The sequence below is a fragment of the Hylobates moloch genome, unplaced genomic scaffold, assembly GCF_009828535.3.
Source record: "Hylobates moloch isolate HMO894 unplaced genomic scaffold, HMol_V3 SCAFFOLD_11, whole genome shotgun sequence".
Lineage (NCBI taxonomy): Eukaryota > Metazoa > Chordata > Mammalia > Primates > Hylobatidae > Hylobates > Hylobates moloch.
Window position 1 is genome coordinate 61,986,887 of NW_026652286.1, and position 13,351 is coordinate 62,000,237.

General features: G+C 34.9%; 1 protein-coding gene across 6 annotated transcripts in view; it reads left to right on the forward strand.

Annotated features, from left to right (window-relative positions):
* Positions 1 to 8,914, forward strand: part of LOC116476797 (Putative N-acetylated-alpha-linked acidic dipeptidase) — a 64,707-nt gene extending 55,793 nt beyond the window's left edge. For 4 of the 6 annotated variants that reach the window (XM_032167135.2, XM_032167136.2, XM_058446875.1 and 1 more), the window contains 4 exons: positions 1,401 to 1,665; positions 1,966 to 2,047; positions 6,820 to 6,912; positions 8,604 to 8,842. In XM_032167135.2, coding sequence (XP_032023026.1) covers positions 1,401 to 1,665; positions 1,966 to 2,047; positions 6,820 to 6,912; positions 8,604 to 8,793 — 630 coding nt within the window. In that variant the 3' untranslated portion in view covers positions 8,794 to 8,842. Of the gene's footprint in view, positions 1 to 1,400; positions 1,666 to 1,965; positions 2,048 to 6,819; positions 6,913 to 8,603 lie in introns of all 6 variants that reach the window. The other 2 variants (XM_032167134.2, XM_032167137.1) reach the window with 1 other exon arrangement.
* The last annotated feature ends 4,437 nt before the right edge of the window (positions 8,915 to 13,351 follow it).

Genomic DNA, 13,351 nt, shown 5'->3' on the forward strand with positions numbered 1-13,351 from the left:
AATCATATCAGTATAATACACTGTCTACGTGTAAAAGTCATGATTCCTTTTCTTTTGTTGTTGATTTTACATATATATATGGTTTTATATATATATATATAATATATATGGTTTTCATTTTCTTCCAAGTAAATTGGGTACATAGTTTTTAAAATGTCAAGTAGTTTTATAAGAACACTGGTTTATAATTAAAAACAGTTGTTTCTTATTTCCATTTCATATTCATACCACCCCTGATTTCTGTTCATCAGATGAAACCTTTGTCAACTTTTATGATATGTCCATATTTATAAGTAATATTTTAATCCTGATACTTCTTCAATTTTAAATTTTATGTTATAAAGAAAAATCATTCTCACAGTTATAAAAATGATAAGGAAGAATTCATTCAAAACTATTCCAATAAGAATATTGCAATAATAAGAGATCGAGCTCAACTCCAAATACAGAAAAGACATTTGGTGATTTAGAGTTGACATTAAGTTTCTGTAAGCCTTTCCTCATGGGCTATTCTTCCCAGACGGAAAATCTCCAATCTCCTGTCTGTGAGGTAGGAAGTTAGGCAGAGTTATATAGGAGGTGATAGTGACGATAAATATTAATATTGTCTACATTTTATTACAACAAAGAAAAGTCAAATGACCACCTAGTTTTTGGTAGTAAGTCCTGAAGCCTATATTCAAACCCTGACAGGGTAATTCCAGAATCCCAGTCTCTTCAACACATCAGGACATAAAATGTCCTTTTATAATAATAATAAAAAATAAGCATCTTAAGATGATCAAAAGTGATAAACCAGCAATTCACAGTTTGAAAAGTCCTTCCTTCTACCTACACTTTTGGTTTTCCTGACACCTGTCTGGGCCTCCCTTCTCTCTGCTTAGTGAGATTTTGGATCCTCTACCGCACCCCTCACCACTCAGACTCTCCAGCCTTCAGCACACTGCTTGTCAATCATTTATCCATGGAATTTTAGTGATTAAACAATTTAGTGTCTTCTCCTATATAATATTGTGTAATATTTATGTACTTGCCTTTAACAATTTGTCTTCTTATTTTTACCCAAATGCAAGATTGTCTTGTCTTTTTTTTCCAGATTCTTAAAACATGAATCTAAGAATGCAATCTTCTGCATTCTTAGAGGCAAGCCTGTTTGGTCCCTTTCAAATAATTTTTAAATAATATTTGTTATATCATATACACATATTTTAATTGGTACAAGCCTGGAGTGTGTTTAGGTATCATAATATTAGCCATTTAGGATGTAGCTTATTGAGATGGTTAAGTACTTTCCTTGATCCATCACTGACCAATCTTACTAATACTAATAGTAAATATGGTGCTAATCATTTTTTTGTGAGCTATACTATAAGAGATATGTTTTGTTATTTTTTCTGTAGGAAACAAACAAATTCAGCGGCTATCCACTGTATCACAGTGTCTATGAAACATATGAGTTGGTGGAAAAGTTTTATGATCCGATGTTTAAATATCACCTCACTGTGGCCCAGGTTCGAGGAGGGATGGTGTTTGCGCTAGCCAATTCCATAGTGCTCCCTTTTGATTGTCAAGATTATGCTGTAGTTTTAAGAAAGTATGCTGACAAAATCTACAATATTTCTATGAAACATCCACAGGAAATGAAGACATACAATGTATCATTTGGTATGTTACCCTTCCTTTTTCAAATTCCTCATCTGTATGGTTCTATTAATCTCCTAAATATAATGGGCTATCTTAGGTCATTTATTATTTATTGCTATTTCAAGTGATCCAATGTTCTGTTTATGTCTATAAATGTATTTTCCATTTTATGGATGCTCACATCTTGTAATATAAAAATATAAGTAACTTGTAAAACACAAAAGATGACAGCTTCTATATTGTTCCTTTTCTTGAACTGTAGAACAGTGCCATTAGAAATTATGTTCTTTAAGCATTTGATGATCCCAATTTCTATTTCAGATTCACTTTTTTCTGCAGTAAAGAATTTTACAGAAATTGCTTCCAAGTTCAGTGAGAGACTCCAGGACTTTGACAAAAGCAAGTATGTTCTACATATATGTGCATATGTGTATACGTGTGTATATATATATATATTTAAAAGGAAACTAACATCACTGTTGCTGAACTAGCTTTGGGAATTTCTTGCTGTTTTCTTCTTTTAAAATTTGTTTTACTTTAAGTTCCTGGATACATGGGCAGAACGTGCAGGTTTGTTACATAGGTATACGAGTGCCATTTCCTGCTGTTTTCTGTCCTTCCACTCTAGCACATCCTATGTAGGGCTGCCCTATCTCAAAAGACCTACTTTCGACATTCTGAGTGGCAATTGTGCTGCTCAGAAATGTCGGTCCCTCCCTCCTGCCATTTGATCGGTTACAAAATACTCTGCTTAATATTGAAGGTCCTCCACTGTGTGACCCCAGCTGTTTCCAGTTTTATTTCTTGTTTTTTCAGCATCTGTACATCATAACTCAGCCAGACTATCTAGTTTTCAAAGCATGATTTTTCTACCTCTTTTGTTTTTGTCATTACCTCCACATAGAGCTCCTTATTTCCACTTCCATCTGGCAAAATTCTATTTATCCGGAATAGCAAATATTGTGAAGCCATTAATTTTGGAAATGTTAAACATTTAGGATTAATTCTGTGTAAGATTACACAAGTACAACACAATTTGAACAAAATTTTAAGATGGAAGGAAAATACTTGGTGAGAATACTAAGGTAATTTTTTTAAAGTATAATTTTGAGGGCACAGATCTGTGTATTAAATATAGTATCATGATATAAATTTCAAATCCCCAGGAACTGATGTAAAGACACATAAAAAGATCAGAGTAGATGATATAGAAATAGGCTCGGTGATATATAAGGAAGTATTAGTAATAAACGATGCAGCAAAAATCAATGGGGAAAGATTACCCAACCATAATATTATATAAACTATGTTAGTACCTGCTATAAAAGGAAATTCAGAATCGCACTTCACATTGTATGCTAACATAAACAACAGGTGTAAAGAATTATTTAGTATAAATGGAAATTTCTTGAAAGACAGATGCCAAGTTTAGAAGCAATGGGGAAATGATGCAATCAGATTTGAGACCATTAAAATGGTTCAGAATATAAAAATTAATATTCAAAAGAAAAATTAAGAAAATTGAAAACTTATTTTCTAGCAAAAATGGAGAGTAATATATACATTATAAAAATATTTTTTGAAAATTAAACCGTCCAAAAGAACACACTGAAAATATTGGTAAGAAACAAGGCAAATAATTATAAAAATGTTGTCAAAGATACACCTGTAAAGAAACAAGCAAAATATTGCAGTTCACTAATGCATAATTCAGAAATACAAATGAAAGTAATGTGATGTTATTTTTATAACACATGAATAACAATTAAAACCTTGATTGTGCCCATTGCTGTAGCTGGTACACTGAAGCATATGCTCTCCATGCTTTTCTGATAGCATTATGAATTATTTTAGCCTTTTTGAAAAAGATAGATACATATTGCTAATGTATTCAAGAGCTGTCACAGAGTCCTGTGCTTTGACATAGTATTTCCATTTCTTGAATTATTTCTTAGGAAAAAGTCTCAATTTTGGTAAAGAAAGACTGCCTGGAGAAAGATTTGAAGTATGAAATTATAATAGCAAGTAACTCAAAATAACCTAATGCCTAAGAGAAGAGAAATTACTAAAAAATTTGATATTCACCAATGTGAACATTTTATAATCCTTACAATGTATTATTAGAAATACAACATAATAGAAAATACTTAGAATAAAATATGAAGTAAGCAAAAAGGACACATTGTTTAGCACACTCAGCTTCCCCTTCCTTTAGTATTTCTATATTTGTTTTATTTTCTCTAAGTGATAGTAAAGATCCACTCTGTTCCCTATATGATATTTACAAATTCTGAAACACCTGAGCAGTGCTTTGCACATAATAATAGTAAATTCTGACTAAATTAAACAATGTTGAATTTCTCAACCAAAACTTTGAAATCTAAGGAAGAGACATGACTTCATCCTGCTTTTCTTGTATCACTTCTTGCCCCATCAAAGAATATAAGATATTAACACAGGATACAGAGAGAAATGTGTGTCTGTGTGTGCACGTGCACACACGTGCATTTATGTGTGTGTAGCCACATGAGTTTTTGTACTTGTAGCAATGCTTTGTGAATTTGATTCCGAAACCCATAGCATCTTATTGAAATTATCCTTCATTCGATTGTCTCAACTGTTTATCAGAGTTGCTAACAGGTATTCTGTGTTTCATTTACCTTTATACTATCACAGAATCTGAATTCATGATGCCAAATACATAAATGTTAAAAATAGCTCAAATCCAAATTATGGGGGTTTAAGTTGTTCCTATTTTCCTTTTGTCGGCAAGGTGCAGTTGAAAGAACAATATTGACCTCCTATTTCACTCTAAAACTTCCTAGTGTGAATTTAGGCAAGTTATTTAACTCATGATCCTTTGTTATCCCATCTACAAAATGGGGCTGTTGCCCTACCCAACTTGCAGAATTGCTCTGAAAATTAAAAATCACGTTTTGTATAAACATTCAGGACAGTAATTGGCACATAGGAAATGATCACTAAATGCTAACTGTTAGTAAAACTGAATTATGAAAACCAAGAGGTAAATTAATGAATAAGACGATTCATGCTTTCTTACTGTAATGATTTTTCTCATTAGTTAATTAAATTGTGAAATAATTGTTATATTAAATTCAGTAACTCATGGTTGAAGTATTCAGAGCTTGCTGAGAAACTTTCAATTATATTGAATCATTCTTATTATAATAACAACCCCAACACTCCTTTTGGAATGTAAGTTCTGTAAAAGCGGGGAGTGTTTGATAAATAGGAGGTATCCAAATATTGTTGAAAGACTGAAGTAATCACCATCTCTTGTGTTCATAATAGGTTTGGCTTTCAAAATAAAAGGAATATTGTTAGTTATCACTTGGTTTATTTGTGACTTGCCAGGCATCTTACTAAACATTAGCAGGTCATCTTATTTTAATATTGGTATTACTTCAGTGAGTAGATTACTAGGATACCTAAGGTGAAGAAAATCTTGCCTATATTTAACTGATCTGGGTTGATCGGTTAATTATTATGCCAAAGTAAATAAAAATCACTATCATTTTTCCATTTGCACATACAGCTGTTTCTGTGCTTTTATAAGACTGAGCAGCATAGTATTTTATAGGATTTTAAAAATGTGATAGCTATGTATGTTATTGTTCTTAACTTGCATATTACAGAATGTTAAAATTTACAATTGACATTTGAACAGCAGTGATTTGAACTGCACAGGTCCACTTATATATGAATTTTTTTCAATTAATACAGTGAGCCCTCTCTATCCATAGATTTCACATTAGCAAGCAAATGCAGATGGAAAATCCAGTATTATTCACTGTAATCCCAGGTACTCAGGAAGCTGAGGCAGAGGAATTGCTTGAGCCCAGGAGTTTGAGGCTATAGTGAGCTATGATCAAGCTACTGCACTCCAGCCTGGGTGACAGAGCAAGACTCCATGTCTTAAGAAAGCAAAATAAAATACAGTATTAAAGGACTAAAACCCATATATATGGAGGGCCGACTATTCTTGTTATTTTTAAATATGGAAAAATTTTCATTTTGCCAAATTAAATCTTTTATTTTCAAGCTTACATTTGAAAATATTAGCATTGCATACAGAAAATGATTTCATTAAAAATATCTAAAAGTAGGATGGACATAAATCTAGAACAAAAGTATTTTAAGTGAGTAAATTCATTTATGTGGAAAAAATCTCAACAATCATCTTTCTTTTAGCTTTGATATATTAGAACTTTTATCACAGAATGATGCTCACTCTACAAGCTTGAATCTGAGAACCTCAGATGTAGCTAATGAGAAACGAATGGAAAATATAAAGTAAGAGAATTATAGAAACTTAAAAAAAACTGTTACATTCCATTTGGACTACTAGCCATGTGTTCATAAACATTTTCTATTTTATATATTTGCCTATCTCATTGTCTTAACAATATGAAGACTAAGATGTGAAAAGGGGATTAAGCATGTGGTAAGAGTTATATCGGGGGCAGCTAACCCAAGGGAGATCAGATGTGGCTTCAGATTCCACATACACAGCTACATTTCCTCACTGAGGCAGACCAAGTTAATCCAGAAAGTCATATCAGACTCCAAGAATGCTGTACTTAAACCACTCTGAAAATCACTTGAAATGATATAATTTTAAGTAACTTTTAGACTTAAATCTGGATCATTATACCGAGAGATCAATTTAATTTGTTTGGTAGTTTGTTCATTTTCACCCTGTTAATTCCACAGAGGACTAGTCATTTACATTAGGTGTATCTCCTAATGATATCCCTCCCCCCTCACTCCACCCCATGACAGGCCCTGGTGTGTGATGTTCCCCACCCTGTGTCCAAGTGTTCTCATTGTTCAATTCCCAACTATGAGTGAGATAACTGGTGCAGCACACCAACATGGCACATGTATACATGTGTAACAAACCTGCACGTTGTGCACATGTACCCTCGAACTTAAAGTATAATAATAAAAAAAAATTCCATAGAGGATGAGGGCCGACTTTTCATATACATGTGTCCTCCTTGCAGGACTTGAGTATGCACAAATTTTGGTGTAGAGGGTGGTCCTGAAACCAATCCCCGGAGATAAATAAATTCAATTTTGTTCTGAAATGTTTATTTTCTGGGTAGAAACATATTTTCATGAAGTTATAATTATATTCATTTTCTTTCTCAGCCCAATATTATTAAGAATGATGAATGATCAACTCATGTTTCTGGAAAGAGCATTTATTGATCCATTAGGGTTACCAGACAGGCCTTTTTATAGGTAAGAAAAGAAAATATGACTCCTTTCTGTAATATCGCTTTTTCTTCTAATTGTTTTTATTTTTTTCACTGTGGAAAAAATATTGTAGTTGATTTCTTGCAAGCAAATAAAAAATTTCAAAATATATGTAGTAAGTGATAGTTGTATTGTTTCTTCATATAATGTAATATGATTTTTGCATATCTTTATTTTGAGTATCTTTGTTCTGATTATAAAAGAATATAAATTTATTTTAGAAAATATAGAAGATCCAGAAAGCCACGACAGAAAATAAAAATCTCCCCAATTTTATCAGAAAAATATAAAATCATTGTTATATTCTTGTGTGTATAATTTTAGCTCCTTTTCTATTTTAAATATATTTTTACTTATGTATACACACAACCCAAACATCTCTCTATATATAATGTATATAATAAATATATATTTATTTATTCTTTTCCCTAATGTTGATATTTAGATATTTTATTTCCTCCTAAATCCTGACAGTTGGATTTTTTTCTGCCAAACATTGACCGTCCCCAGGTTGATCTTCTAAATATTGCAGAATGAGATAGATCGTTGGACAGCCAGAAATGGCCCTTTCTTTCTAGGGATTATCAAAGGGTAGGGCTCGGGAGTAAGAGCATCTTCCAAGCAGGTTGACTGGATCAGATCACCAATGGCAGCATATTTTTATCCATCCCCCACCCCCTTTTTTTTTTCTAAGAGACAGGGCCCCACTCTGTCTCCCAGGCTAGAGTTCAGTTGTGCAATTGTAGCTCACTGCAGTCTCAGACTTTTGGGCTCAACCAATCTTCCTGCAGCAGCCTCCCAAGAAGCTAGGACTACAGTCACATGCCACCATGCCCAGCTAATATTTGTACTTTCATTTGTAGCGATAGGGTGTCCCTACGTTGCCCAGGCTCGTCTAGGACTCCTGGCCTCAAACAATCCTCCCACCTTGGCCTCCCTAATATATGGGATTACAGGCATGAGCTACTGCTTCTGGCCTTATTTACATCTTTACTATGGAGTTTATCCTTCTCTTCTGTGAGCTATTACATGAACTGTCATAGTCCATTCTATAAAACATTTTCTGCCTTGGTCACATGGAACATTACAAAATTGTTTTTGATGATTCTTCAAACTCTATATTAAGTATTCTAACATGGTACTGTGACTTTTTTAAAAAAAAAAGACCAAAAAAAAAAAAACACAATAGAGGGTTGGCTGATCACAAACAAGACTGTAGTGATTACAATTGTGCTATAATGTAGGGAGTAGCATGATAAATTTAAAAATCAGCAGTTGCTTGTCATGTGCCTTGAGACAAATCATTTAGCTACTTGATCTCTCAGACCCCAGTTTCCTCGTCTGTGAAATACTAATATCAACTGTGTAGAGTTTATTTCTAAACATCAGAAAAATTGTAAGTAAACATTAAATACCAGGAATGATTGCTGTGGTTACTATCATCATTGTTAGTTTTGTAGCACTGAACCACTTTATTTGTTTGAAATAAAAATATAATTAATTACTATAGATTTCATATAATAGTCTTCAGAGATGATTGAACTTGGAAGTTCAGTTGACAAGTGGCTTGTTCAAATTGTTATAGGAATATGCAGTCCAGGAATTGCAGAGTGCTCTTGTGTTTCTCTTGTATATCATTTGGGCACCTAATAAACAGCAAACGATTTTTTCAACAGGCATGTCATCTATGCTCCAAGCAGCCACAACAAGTATGCAGGGGAGTCATTCCCAGGAATTTATGATGCTCTGTTTGATATTGAAAGCAAAGTGGACCCTTCCAAGGCCTGGGGAGAAGTGAAGAGACAGATTTCTGTTGCAGCCTTCACAGTGCAGGCAGCTGCAGAGACTTTGAGTGAAGTAGCCTAAGAGGATTCTTTAGAGAATCCGTATTGAATTTGTGTGGTATGTCACTCAGAAAGAATCATAATAGGTATATTGATAAATTTTAAAATTGGTATATTTGAAATAAAGTTGAATATTATATATAGTTATGTGAGTGTTTATATATGTGTGTGTTTATATTGTTTATCTTCTCCCTATGGATTAAAAATAAATTAAATTTCATAATTATAAGAGGTTATTCTGAAGTGGAAAAATTTAACTCAGTATTAAATCTAAGGAGAAAGGCCTAATATAGTAAAATTCTCACCTGGCATTATCAGGGAATCAAGTCTAATATATTCATGTCACTTCACACAGAAGAAAACATCAGTATGTCAGAGAGCACACTGGGGAATATGCACAAGACTATTTCCAAGCCAGAAGCCTCACGGCCAGCCTGGCCACCCCAGGCTGAGAGGATCACTATCTCAGCACATACTTGGGAAATGGATCAAATTACACTTTAGTAAATGTTATCACTCTATAGCATAAGAAATAATTAGTTATTTTTTATTTATATAAAAGGCTATAGTATAGCATATATGTATAGAAATTAAATGAACATTTATGAACCTAATAGTGATATGAAAATAACATTTTCAATACCTTTGGATGCCCCATGTACTAATGACAGTTATGCTTTTGCATTTTCTTGAATTTTATGTTTATTTATCTTTCCTCTGTCATTATTTATCATTTTATCACACATGGCTGTATCCTTTACATGTTTTGGCATTATGTATTTTTGAACTTTTTATAAAGACAATCACACCATGTGTATTTTTCAGGGACATGATTTTTTTCATTGGCTTTTAAGGGTTCAAATATATTATCACTGTGGCTGTAGTTTGCAGTACTTTGCTGATATAGAGCATTCATTCACATGAGAGTAAGATTCAGGGTCCATCAAGACAGAGAAAACATACAGTAATGTGAATAGGGAAAGTTAATATAAAGAATTATTAATTGTTACAGCATTGGAACAATGAAATATTGTCTAGTAATATCTAAAGAGAAGTCTCCAGAATATGTGATAAGCAGATGTAAGGAATTGCTGTTGTCTCCATGGTGAATTTGGAGCAGCCAATGAAGAGTCCCCTCACACTGTGGCCTCGCTCAATGTTAAGAAGTCACTGTAGTGTTGCCCTTGAAGAATCTGCTTCAAATTGACACTTCAAAACTCCCCAGAAACTTGTCTTGACAGTTTCAGGAGAAGCTCTTGGCCGCTGGGTTCTCCTGGCCACCATGAACTTCAGGAAGTGGGTGCCATAGCAGCAGCCTGAACTACAGAATCTGGGCACTGGTGTAGCTCTGTATGCCCTCCATGTCAGATGCTGGAGATGTCATTTGCATTGCCAGAGTTTGCCAAGGGTGCACACAGAAAGCAGATTGGAAAGCACCGTCTTGGAACATCTCTCCAATGCCTTCTACTCACAAAGTTTAACATCATAACACGTGACAAAGAAGAACTATTTAATGGGCCCTGATCTATTGATGAAGACAATCAAGAAGGAGTTTGGAGTGGATAGCCCAAATTTGGATAACTGGTGACTAATAAAATGTATTTATTCATTTTCTGCTGGTGTATATTTGGAATGTTTTCTATATTTTGCTTCTGTGAACATGTATCCTAATGCAAATATTCAAGAGATTCTCTTTCCTGACAGTATCTACCTATAGGTTGAATGTCTGTGTTGTAAAGTTTGTGCATCTTCAATTTTACAATGCCAAGCTGTTTCAAAGTGATTTTATTTATTTGTATTCCCACTGGCAAAGTAATCATGTTATTCAAGATAAAAAACAAGTACAGAAGATTGTGGAATGTTAAAGAAATACAAAGAACTCAATGTTTCTAGAATCCAAGGGATTTGTGGGAAGAATAATCCATACATTGAGCACCAAATATGTCACATGGGGCGTAGAAGACATCCAGAGGAGTGTAACTACTTTCCTGTAGTTTATCAAAAGCCCATGATAAGGTTAAGCAGGATAGAGATACGGGCATATTTGCATTTCAGAAAACATTCTGGCCTAGATGGATTAGAAGGGCATCAACCCACCAGAAGATAGGAGCTTTTTTTTTTTTTTTTTTTTTTTTTTTAAATACAGGGTCTCAATCTGTCATCCAGGCTGGGGTCAGTGACACAATCCCAGCTCAACGTAACCTCTGCTTCCTGGCCTCAGGCGATCCTTAAGCATCAGACTCCCAAGTAGCTGAGATTACAGGTGTGCACCACCATGCCTGGCTAATTTTTGTATTTTTTGTAAAGATGGGGTTTTACCATGCATCCCAGGCTGGTCAATAACTCTCCGGCTCAAGGTATCAACCTTCCTTGGCCTCCCAAAATGGTAGGATTACAGGCAGGTGCTACCATGCCAGGTCCCAAAATCTTTTCTCATGACAACAGTTGCCATGTAGACTTTATCCCCAGAAAAGATAAGACTACCCTCATCCTTCAGGTCTCAGCTTACCTGCCATCTCTTCTAGGAATACTTCCAGAATGACTGCCCCTTCCCTTATATTCCTTACTAGACCATAAGCTCCTTAGAGACTGAGTCTTGTTTTTTATTTTTACTTCAATCTCTATCAGTATGGAGAGTCCATAGATGGCACTCATTTTGTGAGTAATCAGAGTAGCGTGCATATGAGACTTTCTGAGACATTCTGTGCTTTGAAAATAAAAGCTGCACTGCACACTAGGATTTCCACAATGCCTTTGTTACAGGGTTTGGCTGAGCATGCTAGCAGGCTTTTTGTCATGTCAATGTTAGAGAGTTGGACAATACTGTAGATGTAGGATAAGGTGAATATTATTATTCTAAAAAATGGACTGAAACCTACATAATAATTGAAAGCTTTGTCAACTTTCAATCAGTTCTGCAAGCATGCAATAAGCATCTCCCCAAAATATTATATGTAATTTGGTGGCTTAGGAACATACTTTGGCAACATATTTAATGTCACTGTCATTCGTAAGAGGTAGAGCAATGATAGGAACACAATTGTTTTTGTTTTTGTTTTTGTTTTCGTTTTGAGACAAGGTCTTGCTCTGTCACCCAGGCTGGAGTGCGTTGGTGCGATCTTGGCTCACTGCAACCTCTGCCTCCTGGGTTCAAGTGATTCTCCTGCCTCAGCCTCCTGAGTAGCTGGAATTACAGGCACCTGCTGCCATGCCCAGCTAATTTTTTGGTATTTTTAAGTAGAGACAGGCTTTCACTAGCTTGGCAAAGCTGATCTCGAACTCCTGACCTCAGGTGATCCACCTGCCTCCACCTCCCAAAGTGCTGGGATTACAGGTGAGAGCCACCTCTCCTGACCAGGAACAGAGTTTTTAGAGACAGACTGCCTGGGGTCCAACTCTAGTTCTCCCACTTATTTACAGTATTGCTATGGGCAAATTATTAAAGCTTTCTGTTATTAAGAAAGTCAATGGTAGCTTGATGGAGATAGCATTCAATTTATAAATTACTTTGGACAGTATGACCATTTTCATGATATTGAGTCTTCCTATCCATGAGCATGGGATGTTTTTCCATTTGTTTGTGTCCTCTCTTACTTCCTTAAGCAGTGGTTTGTAGTTTTCCTTGAAGTGGTCCTTCACATCCCTTGTAAGTTGCATTCCCAGGTATTTTATTCTCTTTGTAGCAATTGTGAATGGGAGTTTACTCATGATTTGGCTCTCTGTTTGTCTATTATTGGTGTATAGGAATGTTTGTGATTTTTGCACATTGATTTTTTATCCTCACACTTTGCTGAAGTTGCTTATCAGCTTAAGGAGATTTGGGGCTGAGATGATGGGGTTTTCTAACTATACAATCACGTCATCTGCAAACAGGGACAATTTTACTTCCTGTCTTCCTATTTGAATGTCCTTTCTTTCTTTCGTCTGATTGCCCTGGCCAGAACTTCCAATACTATGATGAATTAGAGTGGTGAGAGAAGTCATCCTTGTGCCAATTTTCAAAGGGAATGCTTCAAGTTTTGCCCATTCAGTATGATATTGTCTGTGGGTTTGTGATAAATAGCTCTTATTATTTTGAGATACCTTCCATCAATACCTAGTTTATTGGGTGTTTTTAGCATGAAGGGTGTTGAATTTTATCAAAAGCCTTTTCTGCATCTATTGAGATAATCATGTAATTTTTGTCATTGGTTCTGTTTATGTGATATGTTATGTTTATTGATTTGCGTGTGTTGAACCAGTCTTGGATCCCAGGGATGAAGCCGACTTGATCATTGTGGATAAGCCTTTTAATGTGCTGCTGGATTTGGTTTGCCAGTATTTTATTGAGGATTTTGGCATCGATGTTCATCAGGGATATTGGCCTGAAATTTTAATTTTTGGTGTGTATCTGCCAGGTTTTGGTATCAGGATGATGTTGGCCTCATAAAATGAGTTAGGGAGGAGTCCCTCTTTTTCTATTGTTTGGAATAGTTTTAGAAGGAATGGTACCAACTCCTCTTTGTACCTCTGATAGAATTTGGATGTGACTCTATCTGGTCCTGGGCTTTTTTTGGTTGGTAGGCTATTGATTACTGCCT